A 22,449-nucleotide genomic window follows, 5' to 3' on the forward strand; every position below is an offset into this window, starting at 1 on the left:
AAAGTGTTGAAAAGTAGGCCTTCATTTCCAGCCAAAAATGAAGGATGTAGTTTTAATCATTATATTTCCTGTGACATTACATTGGGGAGCCAATTCTGGGAAAGGGAGCAAAGATGCGTGATCCATGAGAGATTTTCCCTCATTCCTCCCCCTGGAAACCTATATAAGAAATGGGTAGTTTGGTTATTACCAGGACAGGAAGGCACTGACAGAAATAAAATATTGTCAGAAGTTCTAATCCTTTTTCTGTCAACTAAATAAATGTCCCCACCAGAGATATTTCCCACTCGCATACCTGACAGGAAGTTGTGACTAACCCTCTCCTCTTGTATTCAAAACAATTTAAAAAGTTATGCAATTTTGGCTTTATTACAACCATATGACAAGAATAAATCATTGTCACCGAGGCAAACAGAGGGGTGAATTGAGGCACATACAGCAATACGGCTAAAAAACACATTTACTTGCTCTTTGAATAAATAAAGTCCTTCAGAGTTTTATAGGGTTATTGTTGAACAAATAAACACCTGCTCATTTTTTATAGGGTTATTGTTGAATAAATATTGAATAATTTTGTTGAATAAATTTTGAATAATATTGTTGAATAAATATTATATAGCAAAGTTTTTCACCTTTACATTCATAACATGAAATTATTTTTTAGGGATTATAGCTATTGGTTTAATTAACGAAGCCCTAGAACAAGGTATTCCTGAGAAAACTTTGCAAGCACTCTTATCGCCAAGTGCCAAGCTTCAAGAAGTCATACCAGAAAACTCCCGGCATTACCACAATGTGCTACATCAGGTCAAGGACCAGAAATGCAAGGTAGGAGTTTTTGCTGTTATTAAATTCTGCACCATTCTTTCAGCAACCGTTTACACAGTTGTATTTAATGGGTGCACCTAAATGTGTGATTTAATGCACCACAACTGAATTTGTAAGTGTGAGTGGGCCTTCTCTTGTGATGAATTGTTGCTGAGATCCAAACTATCATCTTCCAACTAAAGCTACGTACACACTTCCAATTATTATCGTCGGAAAACGAACGACGAACGTTCCTGCACGATATATACGAACGATCGTATAGCACCGATCCTGCACATAGAGGTAACGACACGATCGTTCGTAGATATTGTACACACAATAGATACGATCGTTTAAGCGATAGAGGAACTATGTGCACGACAGGAAAGGGAACGGACGTTCGTTCATCACGCATGCTCTGAACATTGACGATCAACGAACGACCATACACACGAACGATGTTCAACGATCGTCGTCCAATCCGATCCGCCGGTCCGGTCGTTCGTTTCCAACGAGTTTCCTCGTTCGTCGGCGTCGTTGGTTACTTTTTTACGAACGATTTTTTGCCCAATCGATCGTTCGTCGTTCGATTGGAACGATAAAAATTGGAAGTGTGTACGCACCTTTAGTTTGGGTGGAAGATGATACAAGCAACCCACTTGCAATGTGTGTCCCGCTTGTCTATCCTGTACTGCAGTTTTCCTCCAGTCATCTCCTCCTCTAGTGCCCATCTGGAGGTTGGAGACTTACATATTAAAGGAAATGTGGCTGGTACACAGTTTTCAGCCCACGATAAAAAAGATCAGTACTGAAATGTCACTATTAGTTACGCTGATGATTTTTTTAATCTACCATATAATTGCATTTATCAATTTTTAAGTGCACTGTTCTGCTATCAGTGTTTTGCAGCACTGTCCAGCCAGGCACACAGCTGACCCTTTAGCAGTCCTCAAAAGCACTTGAAGATTGTTCATTGCTTAATCATTTTGTTTGTATTTGCCCAGCTGTGAAATAGCATGGAGATCTAGGCTTGTTTAGGTCGAGTTATGCATCACTGGATACTGAAAGGTATATATAAACATTTGTCGGTTTATGTGGGATAGCAGGCTGTGAGCTAACACTAAACACTGATAGGTAGTGGGCGATCATCCAACTCCTTTAGAGAGTAATATATGTACATGACTCATTGCAGTCTTACATTAGGAGGAGGACTTGGAGGAGTAAAGCTACGTTGGGGTCTCGTTACAGAAAAAAGGTTACAGTAAAATGCACGTCCCAAGGGTGAATGATGAAATAAAAACTTTATGAAACTGTATCTACAATGCACCACATTATACATGTACTGGTTGTAAAACACAAAAGAATACTATTGATTAATGTGTAACTCAATTCAAATACAAAATACAATATATTACACCTTACAAGTGATTTGCTCTAACAGAACATTTTGAGCATATATAGAAAGATAGTTGATTTTACTAGAAATGCAAAATCTCTGTCACCTAATATAACCTGATGTAGACTATTGGTCTTATCAGTCCCAATGCAATGCAGATGAACAGGTAGTTATGTGTCAACTCCTGCCTAGGTGGCTGTGCTATGTTAGTTGCATGATTACCATGTAAAAATAAAGTAAAGAAAGGGCTGTATATTGTAAACTACTGCACCCACTAACTACATCTGTTATTTTTAACTGTTTTGTTTTGTATTTAGATATGAAATGCATTCTATTATTTTAACGTTTGTATTGAAATGTGCACGTGCCCAGCTTTTCCATAAATGTATTGTCATTACAATGAAATCACAAAGATAGAAGTTTTGCTCAGAAGAAAGGACCTATGCAGCCAAGAAATGTTGGCTTCTATTTTTCTGACCCCATGCTGATCCAATAATAGACTGAAACAAAGATTTCTCCTGTGTGCTGGCAGCTTATCTGTTTTTACTGATAGTATCGTTCACATCTGTAGTTAAAAAGTCACATTTCTTTTTTTGTTGTGCATCAACTCACATTGTAGAACCTATTGATTGGCAGTGAAATGCATGTAAAATATGGATATGCATATGGATGAATAAACCCAGCATAAACATACAGTATAATCACATAATAAACTTTTTAATAATCTTTGATATAATATGAGGCATCAAACCTGAGCACAGTAAATATTTTTTTCTATGATGCTATTGATTCTATTTATGACCATATTTTACATCAATTGTGGGGTATAAAGAAACTCCCATTTCCATGGGGAAAGGGAGAAACTGTTGCAGGTAAAAAAAAATGCAGGTTTGGGGAGACACAAACTTATAACAGGTTCCAGGCTGCTCTCCCAGGAAGGGTCTCAACACTTTGAGTATTGTCTAAACTTCTTGTAAGGCTCCCCTCTCTCTCCTCTGCATTCCTATAGTTTCTTACTTTAATAGGCCAAAATACTTTTTCTACTTCTAATGTTGGAAATCTATTCATTTGTTTATCCTACCAAAGACCGCATATAGCCTGTTTTTTGGCTATCAATTACCATTGGCAAACTGTACATCTTGGTGGCATACAAGTTATTGGAAGATTTATAGATACTCTTACTATCTATCTTCTAGGTTTCTACTCACACATGATAACACTAAAATGAACTATGGCAAAATGTGAAGCCATTTTTTTGTCTTCCTTCCAAAGAGTAATCTTGTGGTCGCATGATCAAGGACCAGGGGAGAGTATGTTCCTAAACTACATTTTAGGACCCTCAACTGCTTTTTAGATACCACAAGAGCAGTCTGATTCAACAGTAGATTTAAACTCCTGCTTCATTAGGAATTAACTGGGTAGATATTTGATCTCCCATGGGGTAGAAAGAGGTTTAATTTAGTGTTCCTAAAAAGTAGTTAGTGTATCTAAAGCCGTAAGGTTGTTTTAGTTGTTTTTTTCTATATTTTTGCTTGGTAGAATCACCATCTTTCTGTTTGTCTAGATGACCATGATGTTACAGACATCTAAAAAGAGAGACAAAAAGGATAGGGCATCCAAAATGTTATATTTTTTATGGATTTCAGGCGCAGGAACATATGACGAGGGAAAATTTCCAATTGGGACTACTGTTGCGGGAACAGCTGCTTAAGAGGGATTTTCCCATCACTGTATAGCAATCTTCTCTCACTTCCTGTTGTGCTTCTACTAAAGAAAATCCCTCCATTGGGACGATGAAAAACTTGGCAGGAATTTTTACCATTTCCTATTCATTTTGAAACAAAATACATATACTTGTGCTATTGTTTGTACACAAACCATGTAATATTTAGTCATCTACAAGCGACTCCATTTTACTACTCACCAGACTGTACACCGTTAAATTTGATTTTGGGTCCTGTGGATTATCCATTGTGGAATCCAAATGAAGACTAGAAAAGAGTTTAACTGGAGGTTTTACTTTGCCTTAACACTGGAAAAAAAACATATTTGTGAAAATATCACCATTTTTGATAAAAGAATTGGTCAGATGTGAAAAGTTTTCTCTGGTTTTTAAAGCGTTCAGTGAATGAACAGTATATAATTGGGTTAATGAAATCAGATTAAGTATCATTTGCATGTTCTGGTGCCATAGTATAGTCACCAATGAGCTTGGGAGCACAAAGTTAGATAATAAAAAGCAAAGATGGATCTTTCATTGAATGTACACTATTTTACAGCTGACTTCATCTTATACCACAAAGTTTTATTATTGCCAACAACATGACTAGTATGAAATGAACAGAGACTGGGCGGACTATGCAAACACTGAATGTAGAGAAATATACAGTATTGAGTGTAATTAATTTGCCATTACTTGCCACCCTTATGAAATTTGTTGGCATAAAGTAAAAGACTCCTTGCCACTCATGCTGCTCATCACCATACTCTAAGTTGTACTATTCCCTATGAAAACTTAAAAAGGACCAGGGACAACTCCTATTTTCCTGGAAGTGACAAGAACATTAAGCTTTACATCTCTAACCATTTTCTCTATTCAACCCCAGCCGCACAGCCTAATTTTGTTGTTGTCATTGTAAAATGTCTCATCTAACTAGCTCCATGGAAACTAGAAGCTATTATTGGCTCTGTCAATGTGTTTTGCTTATTATAATTGGGATGCAGAAGACCCAGTCTACACTTTTCAGCTTAATTAAAACAAACTCTTCCCTGATGGGATATTAGAATGGTGAGGATGATAATGTGTTCATTAAGAGACCTCTTGTTTAAAGGAAACTCTCCTCTTTTAGATTGTAGTATCACAGTTCTGGTGTAAAGTTTCTTGTATATAAAAAGAAACAATTTTTTACCCATGCAAACATAGATCAATTCGCTTAATATTACCTTCGAAAGGCATCCAGTACTTTTTCAAAATATGCAGTGTGAAAAGATGTTTTGTACAACTTACTGCATTTTTTTTTCAAAATTAGATTTTAAATAATTGTGTTGTCAGCTGGCTACTTTCAACTTTACCATGCATGCCATGTTTAATTAGCTCTAGGATAGGTTATTTTTATTTTTATAGGTATTTGTTTCTGGCTGGAAGAGTTTTTTTCTCATAATTCAGATTTTTCCATTTACCGGTACCTTTATTTCCTATTATCTTCTGCTGCCACCTGCTGTTTCTGTGTATTCAGTGAAAACCATATGCTGACTTAATAGGAATTGTAATATATGGTATAATAAGAAACATACCACCACCACCATAGAAAAAACGGAATCTTTATTTTTGTCTTACTTTCATGTCACTGGCATATTTTGTAATGTTTTAATGAATATGTAAAAGCTTTCAGCCCTTGAAATCTAAGTGCTTACTATCTAATGCTTATCTAACAATCATAGACCTTAGGCAGAATTCGGGTTTCATCATTTTTTAACTGTTAAAGTGCCTAAATCTCTCCAGTGACAAATTAGAAATAAATGCCACAGAACACAAAGATGTTTGGTAAAAGTGATTAATAAAAAAAAAAATGAGCTACATGGTAAACATACTTTGATCATTTAGCACACAATTAAAAGGTGCTTATTCTGACCTCTTAAAGTTATATTTTGGCAGGGAATGGTGCAAAATCCTTTTTTATCTATAGTAGGTATTTTATTTGCACAGCGGCAAGCAAATATTTATTTTCTCTTTAAAGGAACACTTAGTTGTGTTTTTCTAATACATTCTTTGTTTTGTTGCTAATTTAGCGACCTTTTAATCATTCTAGATCTCTTTATAGGCTTTAAAGAAGTATATTTAATGAATATTTTAAATACTTTAATAAATAAAAAAATACTTTGATTTGTAAAAAAAAAACTGAGGCTGTTTGGTCTGAAACAAATCACTAAATCTTTAAAATAGAATTTTGCTAAAACGCCAGTAAGTAATAACAAAAAAAAAGTGCATGAAAAACATTCCAAATCAACACGTACAATGTTTCAGTGGTTTCAACTTAATACCAGTACTACAATGTAGGAACTCCAACAATCTGGCCCCAAAGCTGAACTGTATAGGAGCAATGGAATCTGCACATGAAATACTTATTGAATGTTTAGCTTTGTACCTACAGTGCATACCACTAGTGGACTTGGAATTCACCCCAGAATGCAATTCAGAAGATTTCCTAGGGAGCTTTTAGAAATTTTAAATGTGCCTGAGTGTCACAGAGGAAAATTAATGTTTTCCTATATATGTACCTATGTACACAAGGGCCTACAGCATAATGTCATGTATATTTGCAGTGCAAGATCTAAGACACTAGTGCCTAGTGAATATTTGGTTTTGTCACCACTGTGCTCCTACTTGCTAGGGACTTGTATAGGAAGGAAAACCCTGCCTTTAACACAAGGGCTGCCTCCTTACAGATCGCAGAACATGCCAGGGTAAGTTTTTGATAAAATATAGAAAAAAATCAGCTGTAGGGAGAACACCGGAGACACTGTTAACTAGTCCTTTTAATAATTGGGTAAAGGTTAAAACTTTATTTCTTGATTTGTAACTCCTTTTTTAATCTGGCTTTCTTTTTGCCATGTATGGAAAATTCCGCCTGTCTTGATTATAATGCAAAAACCATTTGACCCTGGCCCATACTTACTATCCTATATACACTGAACATTGGTGCAGAGTCATATGGATATGGTGGCCCCCAAAGTAAGAAATGAAAAAGAAATGTGTATGTGGCAATTGACTAGATTTTCTAATAAATGTGAGTCTAACATACCAATGTCCATTACCAGTCATGTTAATTGAAATGCCATGGAATGCAAGCAGTTTATGCCTAAATGTTATCTTTTTAAACATTTTAAGTCCCTGAACTGAGAATGATATACGGAAGACTTTCGTCTAAAGTCTCTGGGCAGCATGGTGGCTTAGAGTTAGCTCTCTTGCCTTTGTAGCGCTAGGTCCCAGGTTCAAATCTTGGCCAGGACACTATTTGCATGAAGTTTGCATGTTCTCCCCGTGTCTCTGTGGGTTTCCTCCGGGTACTCCAGTTTCCTCCTACATCCCAAAAACACGCAGTTAGGTTAATTGACTTCCCCTCAAAAATTGACCTTAGACTACATTAATGACATATGACTATGGTAGGGACATTAGATTGTGAGCTCCTTTGAGGGACAGTTAGTGACATGACTATTGACTTTTTACAGCACTGCTTAATATGATAGCGCTATATAAATACTGTATAATAATAATAAAGTCAGAACATTTACTTCATTTTACTAATTTACTACTCATTTACTACTACTCATTTTTACATATGTAATACATCGATTACATACATTAATTAACCTTGATCTTTAAAATATTGGTTAAAATATATTTACAGTTCTAGTAGATCCAAACTCTAGATGATATAGCCAGCTATATTTTGGGCTATAAGGTAAAATTCTAAATCACAGTACAAGATATATGAGATGGCCGATAGGGCAGAGAGATAAAAGGAGAAAGTACAGCTACTGTCCAGCAGTACTGTTAGGAAAGCAAAGCCACTGTGCAGCAGTACTGATCGGAAGACACAGCCACACATGTACAAATGTAATTACAAACTGATCACCGATCAAGAAAGTAAAAAAAAAAAAAAGAAAAAACAAAACTTCTTTTGTGTAGAATGGGTAAAGGGTAGAACCTCTGTCTGGGTACTTGTTAAGATTTACCGTAATACCGTATCTTGGAGAAGAAGTTTTTTAAATATCCCCACTGGTGAAGCAGCCTGAGTATATAGTGCTCCCTACTCCTCTGAGAGGTCTCCTATGCTGTTTGTGTTTTTATTGGAGAGTGATTTACCCATTTCCTTTGGTGACTGACCTATTCTTTTTATAAAGTGGGAGGCAGCCCTCCGCTGTATGACAGACAACAATAAAAAAAAGCTGACAAAGATTACAGGCCTTTCTCTCTCAAATGATTGAAAAATATTTTAGATGAAGTTCTGCTTTAAAGGATATCTGTTCCCAGATTGCAATAAAGAAAAAATAAATCTATTCCCTGATAAAAATAAAGTTTTTCCCTACAATGATGTTTAGCAATGTCAGACAATGGGAAACCCCCCATCAGATATTCCTAATCACAACTATAAGAAAAGAAAACTGTATTTAAGTGTATGTATAGCCTAAACTTTTTTTGTATTTGTTTTTGGACGTGGTAGTGAAAGGTTAACACCCCTATCAGGTTGATATTTAGTCCTGAGTTTGTACCCTCTATCAGTTGTCACTAGAGCAAAAGATGAGGGCAGTCATAAAGTCATGACATCTGTTTCTGGGACAACTGTCTAAGACAACATTTTAGAGAGAATTTCTCTTACGTCCTGTTGCAACCTTAGGATATATTGTGAGCGAAATATCCCTGGACCGACACAGACAGTAAAAAATAAATAAGGGTTAACCTGTCCATATCCGGAATTTAAAAGACATTTTTTTGCTATAGATATATCATTAAAAAAAGAAGTAATGTTCAAAATGGGGTTACCCATGGTATTCAACAAATATCATTTTGCTGTAGGTAGATTTTTCAAGCATGAACAAAATTGATTCCAAAGGAAACCACAAGTGGATTAAAAAATGTCAACTTATAACAAAGTTGTTTTGGTTTATTGCTCAGGGGCCCCTTTCAACATATGGCACCATGGATTATACTCTTGTTTACAATTAACAGTCTCCTTACTAACCTGCCATCAGGTTTTAATTACTGACATGGACATATTGGGAAACAATCATCAGTGGAATGGGATTTGAAGGGAATCTCCTCCAGACAAATAGTTACTAACTGAAGGCTGTTAAGACCTCCAGCTATTGTGTACCTGACGCTTTTTGTGCCACGGACATTACAGCAAGGAAAAGTAGTCAGAGGTAATCTTTACAGTTGAGTCCCAGGCTCCAATCAATACCCCCAAATAACAGAGATGTCTGAATTCAATATAATTTTATAAAAAGCCTAGGATTCCTTTGTAATGGATTGCTGCATTTTGGAAACAACCAAAAGATTCCCAACTTTGACAACCTCAGGGTGAGTGATCATAAATAAACTTGTGGACCTTTTTACCATCATAACCTTTTAAAACATCAACAGCATAACTAGTAGCTACTATATTTATTATAAAGTGCATTATATTGTATCATTTTATATGGTTACCATCATAAAAAATGACATGTAGTGTACTTTTCAAAAATCCACAAATGATCAATAGATGGTGCCATTTTACCAAAAGTCAGAGACGAAGTTGACTTTGTTACGATGCTAAAAGTTTCATGTGTGTATCATTAGACACCTTGTTCATCTCAGTGTAAGTTTTAGAAAGTTTTGTTATTTCAGACATAAGGAAATAGAGAAAAGGATCTAAGCAGCTGTTCAAACTGCTAAAACACAATGCTATGAGATAGCTTCCATACAGTTCATCCTTATAGTTGTAGTGATAATTGACTTGGTGAAGGATGAGAATGATATTACTTGGTGTAAAGCACAAAGCAAATATGAGAAGAAGCAAGATGGTTATTTTCAGGTACATGAGTCTTTTCTGGTCTTGAGTTGCCAGGGTTTTTATGATGGAAAAGTAACAGAATATTATCACAGTGAAAGGAATGAGATACCCAAACACAGCCAATGATATAAAATAATAGTACTGAAATGCATCAGCAGAAGTTTCATATATGTCACTGCATGAGATAAGCTGAAGTTCCTTCAAGTGATAAGTCTGCTGCTTTTTGAAAAATGGTATCATGAACATCAGGACCGTAATCCACACGAAGCAACATAGGAAAATGGCACAAGTCCGCTTTGGTAAACTCCGGTATATGAAGGGGTGGACAATGGCGACATAGCGGCTCACACTAATGCACATGAGGAGCAGAATTGAACAATACATGTTACCGTAGAAACATATAGTCACAATCCGGCACATTGTCTCGCCGAAAATCCAGTTGTTGCCATCCAGGTGATATGCCGCCTTAAAGGGCAGCATGAGGCAGAAAAGTAAATCTGCTACAGCCAGGTTGGTGTAAAATATTGCTGTGCACACAGTCCTGGTCCTTGAAAACAACATCCGTAATATAAGCGTGTTAGTAGGAATACCAATGAGTATAACTATGATGTATATGGCTGGGATCATCTTTGTACTTGTGAAGCTTCTTAAGTAGGCCAGAGTTGAGTTGTTGACAATTGTCTGCTTGTCTGGCACAGTTTTCTGAATATTGGCTGTTGTTGACTGTTCATCATCATCGGTAATATCGCTGGGAATTGGGTCAAAATTTTGGGAATAAATTGCTCGAAATGTCTTTGGGTCTACAATAACAGACTCATTCTTTGAAACTTCCAGAGATTTGCCTAGTAAATAAAAGACATACATAAGTGAAATTATTGTGCTGGCCTAAACATTCTTTAATCAGATTTATCATCTGTACCTACTCTTAGCACTACATGCTCTCCACATTGCAAATAGGTGGATCGTTGGATAATCTGTTTGCTGTGATGTATGCATGTAACAAAAGGTCACAGATATAGACAAAGCTCTTCCTGTAATTAGCATTCCAGTCATTGGTATTTCATAGGCTGAAAAGGGACAGCCATTCCCTTGATAACACATATCAAGGAACACTGATATTCTTTATTATTTTGGACATTATGTGGTTAACTCAATTTGATAGAAAGATCACTCCACTTGTCATCTCTGTGTTGGAACAAGTTCATGGCTAACCAAAACATTTTTGTTAGCATGTTTTGGGCAAAAGATCTAGTTATATACTGTATCATCTTCCAATCCTACTGTACAACAGTCATCAAAGGTTTGTGGATTTCTTTTTATTGGATCCTACATTTGTGCTATATGGATTTGGTGTAGTGAAATTAACATAATGTTGCCCCTAGACATTAGTTGGAAGACCTGCTTACCACAGAATTTTCAATCTCCAGATGGATCATGGTTTAACATTCATACTTGTTTGGGTTGCTTATGTGAACTGTGAGTACTTGGTGATACCTAGAACAAAATGGCAATCAGATCCCTCACATCAATTCTTTCCACAGATTGATTAGTCTTTGTTAGGCTATTGTACTCTCAGAATGCCTAAAGATGTACAAAAATTTCCCCATCTAACCATATTGGCTAGTCGGACATCAATCTGTATCAACACCTATACATGGCTTGTTTTCTGGTAATTAGAATAATCAATAAATGCCCTGCCTTTAGGAAATAAAGTTTTACAGCACTGCAAAAGTTTTTTTCCTAACTTATTCCTAATGAATTCTTATATAGCACACATTTTTACATAGTCCTAATTTTACTATAAATTATCTTTTTAAGTAATGTAAATCGAAATTAGTCTTGGTTAGCACTCTAACTTAAAAGACTTGATTAGATAGTTTACCAATATTTAGTAACCTTACACTATGGCACAACTGCAGATTGCTAAACCCGTTTCTATGTCAGTAGATATTGTCTATAAGAATCATACAAGTTATATATAAGAGGTCTCTGTACTTACCCCTCACACAAAGCACAGACTTCAAGAGAAAAATAAAAAGCAGCAGGGTCTTCATCTTTAGACTCTGGGTTCAGTTCACACTGTGCACACTCATTGTTCTTTTCTGAATAGCAGTCAGTGCTGCTTCCTCGATGGCTCCATGGCATGTGTACAAGGGCAGGAGCTTCTGAGCTCTGTGACTTGCTTCCTCCTCCTCTTAGGGAATGACGCAATGTACATGACTGGACAAGGCTGCCGGAAGAAAGAAACTTTTCACATAGTTCTTAACTCCTCTATACTTTATTTTTTTAAATGCTGAACTTACATTAAAACCAGTACCTTTGATTCAAGTTGAGTTTTTCAGGGAAAAATCACTGCTTAGTTGTAAGCACTTTGCAGAGTCCAAGGAAAGATTTGGGTTATACCAATAGACAGATAATTAGATTAATAATTTCAGTTCATGTGTATTCGTGACAAGGACTACACCAGCAGCCCTCGGTTGTTTAAGAGGGTCAGACAGGTTGGCACATTTCTGTTTCAAAGAAAAGCTGCCAATTCTCTGCATTGATTTTTAGGTGTTAATGAGAGATGTCCATAAACAGAATAGTTCATAATAGGAAATACACTTGTGAGGCATCGTAATTTATGAAAATTAAAGGATGTTAGTAGTTACCAATCTTTTTGAGAATTGTGCTTATATGTAGGTGACGAATTTCCTCTGTAATTATTGACATTTTATCATTCATCATTGCGTTTCACAGACTGTAACTTATCATTGGGATGAATCATTGGGCGTCATTTTTATGGCTTTAGAATATCTAGACCTTCTAAGCAGAAAATGTGACTGGGGGCAAATCTGAACAGCAGCAGACAGGCTTATGACAAAACTCTAGAATGTGAAATATTGGAATCTGTTACTTTATATGTCCCTGCTGTATAACCAGTAACACTTTTGTTACACTCTGATAAACAGACTGATTTACTATAGGAATACAAGCTTTGGTTATATGAATTTTGGGAATATTCGCTTCATTAATCCAGCTATGTTTAAAGAAAGAAAACTCTTTTAAATGCATACCCCAAGTGTCTAATTCATACAAATAAATAACCAATAATAAATAATAAAGTAGAAATAAAAAAATGTATAACCTGTAGCATTTACCACAGTAGGAGTGACAAATAAACACAAAGGCTCAGTCCAAATTCAGATCTAGGGGTTATATTGTGTAAAACACAAATAGCAGAAGAGGAGGTTCAGGGGTGTAGACTGACTTGAATGAGCAGATCACAATCTGAAAGGCACTGTTTATTCATAGCAGCATTTGCTGACTTCTCCAGTGCCTACATCCCAGGCTAAGACTAAAGGCTTCAAACACAACTCCGCACCAGTAGTCAGCCATGTGCAAAGAAGCTCCCAGTTGGATTGGGTAACCTTTGCTGTGACAGTCCTAACTAGAAGCACATGAAGGCACCTGTCTAATGCAGTATTCTCTGACAGGTCTCTCTTCTCCACCAGTCTCTCCCTTCAAGCATTGAGAGTTCAAGACTGCAAGAGACTTTCTTGCTCCGCTACCTGGCAAACCAAGGTCTGGACCCCAGGGTGTCTGTCTCCATGGCAGATACCCCCCCCCCCCCCCAATCCTCTTCTCAAACCTGCCACATATTCATCTATTTCAGTGGGTGCCAAATCTACCTACTGATCAACATTCTGACATTCTGTTAGTCAGTGGCCTCTCTAGAACCTGGAATACTACTTGGCAACATGAGAAAGCCAAGTAGTCACTTGCTGGGTAACACTAAAACTCTATACTCTAATAATCTTGAAAATTTTATTGCAACAACCCCACTCTTCCTCTCTTTCCACATAAGGGCTTATAAACTAAAGGGGTGCTAAAAATCCAAAATAAAATGTGTTCGTGTAGGGTAAAGTTTCCTTTGGTCTTCATACCATTGCGTGCTCCAATGGAGGCATGAACTAGGAGACATGGCTAGGCATCAGGCAGGATATCAGTGGCGACTGACATTTCCTTAATCAAGTCATAAATTATAAGTAAATTTTGCTTGGAGAATACTGTAATTTATTTTTACTATATTGAGGTTTTGGAGTTTCCAGAAAAAGCTGGAAAAGGACACTTGTGATATCAGCTGCAGACAATTGAAGGATGCAGTGACTTGTTCCAGACTTGCCAGATAAATTGGCTTATGGCATGCAAAATGACAATAAATATGATGAACACTTTTCCTTTCGTTTCTAAAAGGACAAGTTAAAATGTACAAATTGCATTACATACAACATAAACGGATTACATTGCAAATCAAAACCAGAGTCCTACTTTTTAAAAAATATGGCTGCGAACATTTTGTGCATTGGTGTGCTACATTATTTGTAACTTTTTTAAGCAGCCTATTAATTTGCGACACACTAAATGCAATATGAACAGTGTAAATTAAACCTTAGACCAAGTTCAGTAGGTGGTGAACAAGGGCTGCTCCTGGCATTTAGCACCGACCATCCAAACCACCGAGCCTATTCTTAATGAGAACATTTTACAGTGGGCGGCAGTAAACTGCTCGCTTCTGACCCCATTTATTCCTAATGGATCGCTGCTGGTGAGGCATTAGGGGTTAGGAAGCAGTAAATGTACCTCACCTCTAGTCTAAACGAGCCCATACTGTTGGTTAACTTTTGCTAGAACTCTATTCCTAGTATCCACTACTCTTTCAGGAAACTAATACTTTCAAATGTTACTTTTGCTAGTTTGAGTTCATGCACCTATGTTCTTGTGTTCAGCTTCATAGCCCATGTTACATTAAAATTTCAGGAAAGGGAGTAGAATTTCACAAACAGTAACCCAAATTGCAAAAACCTTCCTCCATATGAGTTAGGGCTTTTCTAGGGATTTGTATTAGGGTTTGGAGCAGATAAGGCCCCCTATACTATACAACTATTTATATTAGGCCCAGAGATGGTGGGACCTGCAGAAATGACCATCGTTTGTGGCACTTTTGTCACTGAACTGTTTATTTTAACTAATTCCATCTTCCTCCAATCAATTTCTGTTGATAAATACAGGAACTGTCATAGGCCTTCATCTGAAAACCCTAGTTGACTGGCTGTAGTGTTTAAATTGCTGCCTCAAGTACTTACCAGCAAAAACTGCAGCAAAAAACAGTCCTTTTTATGACAAACTAGTCTTCCTTTCTTCAGTATTGTTGTGTAAAAATGTTCTTACTTTTCTTTTTTTGAAAAGTGTTATTTTAAAGAATCTGTTTTTTTTTTTACTGTAAATATAAAAACAATTATTCTTTAATTTGCCCTATTTATTAGGACACATTTAATACAATTTAACATCTCATAAATGGTATTATTGCTCATTTATCAGATGCTAAAAATACAAGCATGCAGACTAATCAAATGGAAATAGTTCTGGCTTGACTTGTCAATTAACTGATAGGTTTGATACATTCACAGTTACTGTATATTAGATCCTACTTTGTTCCCTTCCAGAGCTTTGCTTTTGTTGTGATTTAAATATTGCTGGGAATAGTGTTTAGGGGGCACCCAGAATCGGGCAGATTTTAACAGTGTGTTAGGAGAACAGATTCATCTTTAAACCTGCACAAACACAAAATTACATAAAAGGGATGAAGGGTTCTCATTCCTGGTGGATGTATCGCAACCACAGTGACCAAAGGAAAACATGGTGTGAAGAAAAACACACACAAAAATGTGATAATCGTTTTTCATGGGACAGTTTGTTTTATAAATCAGATCAGATTGTAGAGGTGTTGTGAGATTATCTATTGTACATAATTAAATAATTAAGATGGTTATACAGTAAAAGCCATCAAACATCTCACAACATTATGTACTTATGCAGCAAAATAAAATCTATGTATTTTTTTGTAGTATTATATATTTATATGTATGTAGAGAAATAGGAGAGAACAGCAGTAAGATATATCAATCAGTGATTATTTATGAGTACTGCTAATGGTTGGCACCAAAGCCTAATATTTTGCAGTTGAATGTTATGTCTTTGAAAAAAGAAGAATAAAGTCTGGTCCTGTTGGTTTTAGTAAAATTAGCCTTTACATTATAATCTCACATCTTTATGGTAAAATGTCATGGGGAGGGTGCTATTAACCAAATGATGAACAGCCCCTTCCCAGCTATTTTCGCAATTCGTATTACCATTTCATTATTCATCATGTTTCCTAAAATCACAATTTTTCTTACTGTTTACTATTTTAGTTACTATAGGCCAATTATTTTTATAATAATATTTTTTAATATACAATCAAATGTCCAGTGTTAGGGGGTAATGCCATTTGGTTCAATATACTTATAAAGTTATTATAGGTAACACATCATCATATTCAATTGGCTGAAAATGTATATTATTTTGTTAGTGAACTAGTTTAATAAGTAATAAAAAAAAAAACATACCTATTGATATCCTAATATCTCTTTCTGCCCTGTAGCTGTGTCCTTATCAGGGATCCAGTAATATTTGTTCTTCATACTATATTCACTACTACTTATTCAGATTAGTTTGGGAGCCTCCATTACTAATTACCTGTGGTCAGACAGCAATACCTCTGTTAAAGTAGAGATACCACTGAGAAAATATGTATACTGCTATTATTCTAAAGAATGCCAATTGCTTGGATGTAAATCTGATCTTTTGGTGCTGTTCCTTTCAGTCACTCCTTAAACAAGCATGCAAAACTGTAACAAGTAGCTGAAAACTGGAGCTGCTTAATCATGATGAGTCAGGGATTTAGGAAGTATTAAAGGCAGAGAATCGAAACACCAACCAAACAAGCTAAATTTTTAGAGTCAGGTCAGAAATGGTAGATTGATGCTTTGATTTCTTAGTTTTTCCTTTGGTCTTGAGCTTGTGATATATTTCCTGGCTGCTACTAGTGATCCTGTTGCAACTTTATGCATCAGATCCGTAAGAATCATGTTTATCCTCTTCTTGTGTCCTTTCATTTACAATTAGCAGTACATTCCTTCCTCTATGCTTGTTTGCTCCCAACAAGACGTTCATGGCAAGAATACTTTTCAGGTTTGCCCCCGCCCCTATTATTTTGTATGCTCACCTCTATATTGCCATTTTTGGCATGTACTGTCACTTTTTCAGCTTTTTTAACACCAAAAAAGTTCAACATTTTAGAATAGTCTTTTTACTTTTAGAATAATATAATAAAATAATAAAGGTTTCCTACATTTAATTTCCTGATGTGGCATCTCTACCAAAAAATTATATCTAAAAAATGATTTTCATTGTCACTTTATTGTGTTTTGTGCTGTTGGCCTTGATAAACTAGAGCTAATATCATTAGTAATATTAGTAATTAATATTAGTAACAAAGTTACCTGCTTAATTGAGGTTAGCTAGCCAATAGTAAAATTAACATAACTAAGTTAATGTTTCTTTGAAACTTTTGGACTTTACAAATTTTTGGTATTTGGTAGCAGAATAAAAAGAGGTATTTTGCAAATGAGGTTGAGAAAGTCTTCTATGAAATGAGGACCAGTATATGAAACCTAACAAATCTGTGAGTGAAGTTTGTAATAAAATTTACAGAAAATACCTTGGTTTATTATAATTTATATTGTTATGGGATAGTAGGGAGAGACATTTCCTACATACAGGTCACCTCCTGTCTGATTGTCCCTACACAAAGATCTGGAAAGTCCCTTCAGCTTCATCTGCTATCACAGCACAATAAGCCATACAGGAAACATGAATACAGCATTAAATATTTCAGCCAATGTCCAAAAAAGCTCAGTACTGTACATGACACTTTATGTGAAAGAACAGTTGGTTTCAATAGCACTGAACCTAATTTTCGAAAACCTGGATTGGGCAACTTTTTTGTTGGGACCCCGAAATCCCCTGTAGTGTGACATCAAACCTGCAATGTTTTAGCGCCTGTGAGCCGAAATAAGCTGAGGATATTCGTCCTGCTATATTCAACAAAACAGGGTAACTATTCTTCTATTCTAATAAGAATATGGAGGCGTATATAGGAATAGAATGGTAAGCTTACAAGGTTATACAATTTGTGAAACATCTGCATTGTTTGGAGTATGAAAACCCCACAATTAATTCGCTGAACTGGCAATTTAGAGCCAAACATCTGCTCATATGTTGGTGTTAAGACATCTGAGAAATATTCACTCAAACAACCTATTTATGTGTAGGCCTTCCCCAACAAGACAGACATCTGCTTCGCGAACCAACCGAGATGCAAAGTTGATTGGTCGGGATACATTTCTTTTATTGCTGTTGTTGGCTGGGGGTAGTTGGAGGTCTCTAGAAATACAGATGTGAACATGCCTTTCTATGCTGCAATGTGTGCTCAACCAGCTGTTCTGAAACTCTAGACACCTTACAGAATATTTAAACCCAACCCTACAAGTGAAAAATATATTGCAACTGGTCTGTCCATTTTAACTTTATTATAAATAAGTGTTCCATAGTCTTGAAAACAATTTAACTGTTGAGTGTAGAAAATTAATAGAACACATGAAGATATTAGTTAATTAGATTTTTGACAAGAATGTCAGACTATTTTTTATCACTTTTTAAACGGAAATAAAGTTGTCTGTTTAGAAGGGGTCATATTGCTGGCTTTGCTCCCTGTGCCATAGATGCCTTCCTGTTGATGCAAAAGCAGGGAGAGCTTTGCACGGCAGTTCCTCAGATACAGATTTCTTTCCAGCAAGGAGATCAGTGTTGTAGGATCATCTTGAGATCACATGAGTCTAGCAATTGGAGGCTTCACGTTCTAAAGTGCATTTAAAGCTATATATAACTATATAGGTGCAGGAAGTGCACTGCTATTTTTTTATCCGAATATTTAAAAAAAATGCTTTTTTGTACCCTTAAAAGTCTACCTTTTATATCAGGGGTTGGCAAACTCTGGACCTTTAGGCCAGATACGGCCTACCCGGTAGTTCATTCCCGCCTAATGCCCTCGGGCTGATCCGGCCTAATGCCGGCCGGCAACCCACGGCCTGAACTCCGGTGCCGCCTCTATGCTGTTGCTCCCCTATTTACCGTGGCCGGCGTTAATACTTCCGCCACCGTGGTAAATACCGGTAGGGAAGGCTCCCTGAAGGTAAATCCCTCTCCTCCGCAATGCATACAGAGGAGGGGGATTTCACTTCAGGGGGCCTTCCCTGGTGGTGGGCGGAGCCATTAGGGCTGACCTAGTGTGCTCCCGTCCACCCCTGAATTGGCCTAGTGGCCATAAAAGTTTGTTTTATATAATCCCTATAAATAGCAACTTTTTTATGTAGATTACATATTAACTAGTTTTGGGAATTTCTGAGATATCAAATATATTTGTAAGTTATTATATGTATTCAGATTACAGCTGAAAAAAGGTAAATGTTACATCATGCATTTTTCATTCTCAGCATTGAGAATAAACAGACACGTGCAAACACATACATTGTACATCAAACTAAGGTTATCTGTTTGAACTGTGAATTATATGTGATGAAATCCAGGCATTGTTTCCTGAAGCTGTAGTAGAATTCCCTTTGCTATGATTAGAGGTCCCTGTATGACTGATTGGTGAGCTCATTCACTGTTGTATTGAGATTTCTCAATTTACAGATTATACCTGATGATACGTGCCGTTCACAAAGTAGCTTGACAAGTTTTTGTTTTACTTAAACTACATGTACAAGCAGTATAAAATTTTATATTGGAACAATTTACCTAAGGCAAGGCTTAGTCACAACACCGGTAAATAGAAGGTGGGTAAATGTTTAACTGCATAATGTTGGCTCAGCCAAAATCTAGGTCAAAGTTTACCTGGTACCGATATACTTAGCACTGGTTTGTTTTAGAAAGGCTGAGGAAATGCATTGCCCTGGGTTACTGCCCTGCTCGGTTCCTCTGTTTTAGTTCATTGGCAGTGTGGGGTTTCTTTTAATATACACATTTGGGTACATCCTTTTAGAAACAAGATCATACCCAAAAATCTCAACCTAACCTAATTTGGGTCTCTACAGATCTAGACATTAGAGGGAAGGGTCTGATTTAGGCTAAATGGGAGGATTTAAGAATAATATATTTAATTCTGAGCAGGTTGGACTTAAGTGTTATAATGGTATAGTCAGGGTACACTGTCCACTTCTGTGAACTAAAAGCCATTACAGAATTTTACATTGCTTTTTCAGTAATTAGAATCACAGATTTGATGTAAAGCCACCTTAGTAGATGACTTATTAGTAAAGTCACATTGCACGCCCAGGCCATTGCATGTATTCTGGGGATTTTCTGTTGAAGTGGTCAAGGGTGACAAATTTATTCTCACTTCATGTATAGTTCTAAAGAAGATAAATCTCTGTCTTTTATGAGGGCAGAGACGTTTATTATGATAGAAAGTCTAACCAGTTTTGGGTATATTTCTCTTTATTTCCTATGTGATTACTGGGAGAGGATATGTGTGAGTTTTAGAACTTCTATGATTATTAGGAATTTTGCTAAGAATCTGCTGGGGAGATTGACCTCTTTTCCAGTTGGGACAAGAAGTGAGAAGTAATCTGACCAGTTTATCTTATCCAAAGCAAAAAATAAGGAGTTCCACTTTAAATTTGTGCAGTGACTTGATATATAGGTTTGTGCATTGTCTTTCTCTGTACTGTGGGACAGGCGATCACTAATAAGTCACGCTATTCTGTCTCGCATTCTGTGCACATTTTCTATGTCCCTGTCTCCAGATAATAAGTGCTTTTCCTGCATCTGGAAGGCCTCCAGCAACACTTTACAGACTGACAGCAAAAAAATACTTAACTGCCTGTGACTGTATTCATTCCACTATTAACAAGCTTGAAAACAAAAAGGATGTTTGTTAGCACTATGTAAAAGCATAAACCATAATGAGGATTGACACTGGAGGTTAACTCTTTAATAACTGCCTATTGGGTATACCAAAATACACACACACAAGTTCAATTTGTCAAATATGCATAATAAAATAAATATAAAGGCTTTTTGCAGCAGCCACAATCTTCATGGAAGGCTAGGCGTGGAGAGGTGGGGTGCTATCATAACACTTTAGCACACATGCATTGGTTTTAGTACAAGATGTCTGTACATTGTACATTGATGTCTCTAATCATTGCTGGCAGCACAAACTTTATTCACTAAAGCAGACGCATTTGGCACAAATCGTGCAAATCATAGGCTGTCTTGCATGTGACATACAGCTACCCTGAACATGTATGCAGATAATGATTTTTGACTCTTCTCTAGCTTACCTGATTTGCATGCTTGTACTTGGTTATTGACTCAAAAATAATAACCCTAAAGCATACCAGCCAGGCAACTAGTTTTTAGAAGGGGATAGGCAGAAGAAATCCCCATACTCTAATAAAAATACCCTATACAAATAACTATTTGTGACAAGTTTACTTTGGAACTCAAACCAGCTTGCTAGGTGGTTTTACCTACTGTTTGAAATGTTCCATTAATTTATTATAGTGTAATCATTTTTGTATATCATTATTTGATATCCTTCTTCTCTTTCAGGATTCCAAGGATGAATCAGCTGCCCTCTGGCTAGATGAAATACAGAAAGGAATCAATGATGCCAATCAGAACACACAAGAAGCACAAAGAGGTATGTAAAAGGCATGCTGCTGAGTTTTAAATTATACTGCTTTGGTAACCTAATTATTAGGAGCTGATGTGATAGGTTTCGTTCATTGCAGCAGATTGCTTTTCACTCCTCTTCCACGTTGGCCATTGGTGGTTACTCAGTGTCTAAAAATATAAGGGTTTAATCCTTACAGATATGTTAAGTGTGTATCTTAAGCCAACATTTATTTTTTTTTTGGGATTTGGAAAAAGGCACTATACATTTACAGTGACCATACGCTGCATATATTTACCATTTCAGATGGGTTGAATACACCTTTTCTCCACCATGCACAGTGGTTCCTTTAACTGACTCTTATGACATACAAGACGGGGGGAGTAGGAACCACTGTGTGTAGCAAGGGTAGGTGGTATTCACACACTAGGAAGTGTTGAATACCAGCAACAGCCGGCGACCACCAAAAAAAAAAGAATACAGCTTCTTCTTTGTTGCAGGTATGTCTCTTTAGTGTATCCCTTGGAAAAATTGTCAGGATCAGGTGAAAATAAAATTAAAAGAGCTCCCAACCAGTCTGGGCTCACGCTTATCTACAAAGTAGAAGTAAATCTATGGGGCTTTTCCTTATATGCCTTTTCTGTTATCAATAGGCCCCTAGATGGTATGAAAATTCAACAAAAGTACTATGCAGATCTCCTGTACAATGGTTGTCACCAGTTGTACAAGCTGCAGTATTCCAGTTCAGCTTGCTAGCCAATAAAGAATGCTTTTTCCCTGTTTTAGGGGGTAGTATTTCAATTGATTGTTTACTCTTTAAAACACTTTAGTAAAATTAATTTCAAAGTACCCTACCTTCTTCTGTTGTACAGATAATTGAGTTGATTGAAAGTGTAAAGCTACATACTCACGTCAGATGATTCTCGTCCGATAATCGCCTCTGGGCTAGTATCAGACGAAAATGTGGCGTGTGTTTAGCGCTAATCCAACGTTGTTCATGGATCTGTCCTAGAGGATCCACGAACGATCGTAATACAAGTGTAGGGGAGAGAGCAGCAGGGTGCTGCTCTGTCGTTCTCCCCCCCCCC

At 36.6% G+C, this 22,449-nt stretch overlaps 2 protein-coding genes across 4 annotated transcripts in view; one reads left to right on the plus strand and one right to left on the minus strand.

The window, feature by feature from the left end:
* IQGAP2 (IQ motif containing GTPase activating protein 2) overlaps nt 1–22,449 on the plus strand; it is a 146,156-nt gene that overhangs the window by 92,533 nt on the left and 31,174 nt on the right. For all 3 annotated transcript variants that reach the window (XM_072416286.1, XM_072416287.1, XM_072416288.1), the window contains 2 exons: nt 665–828; nt 21,298–21,388. In XM_072416286.1, coding sequence (XP_072272387.1) covers nt 665–828; nt 21,298–21,388 — 255 coding nt within the window. The remainder of the gene's footprint in view (nt 1–664; nt 829–21,297; nt 21,389–22,449) is intronic.
* Nucleotides 9,354–11,914, minus strand: F2RL2 (coagulation factor II thrombin receptor like 2). Its single transcript, XM_072416289.1, has 2 exons — nt 11,756–11,914; nt 9,354–10,598 (listed from the first exon to the last, which is right to left on the minus strand). The coding sequence occupies exons 1-2, from the start codon at nt 11,808–11,810 to the stop codon at nt 9,508–9,510; spliced, it is 1,146 nt and encodes a 381-aa protein (XP_072272390.1). The 5' UTR covers nt 11,811–11,914; the 3' UTR covers nt 9,354–9,507.

The sequence above is a fragment of the Pyxicephalus adspersus genome, chromosome 6 (genome assembly GCF_032062135.1).
Source record: "Pyxicephalus adspersus chromosome 6, UCB_Pads_2.0, whole genome shotgun sequence".
Lineage (NCBI taxonomy): Eukaryota > Metazoa > Chordata > Amphibia > Anura > Pyxicephalidae > Pyxicephalus > Pyxicephalus adspersus.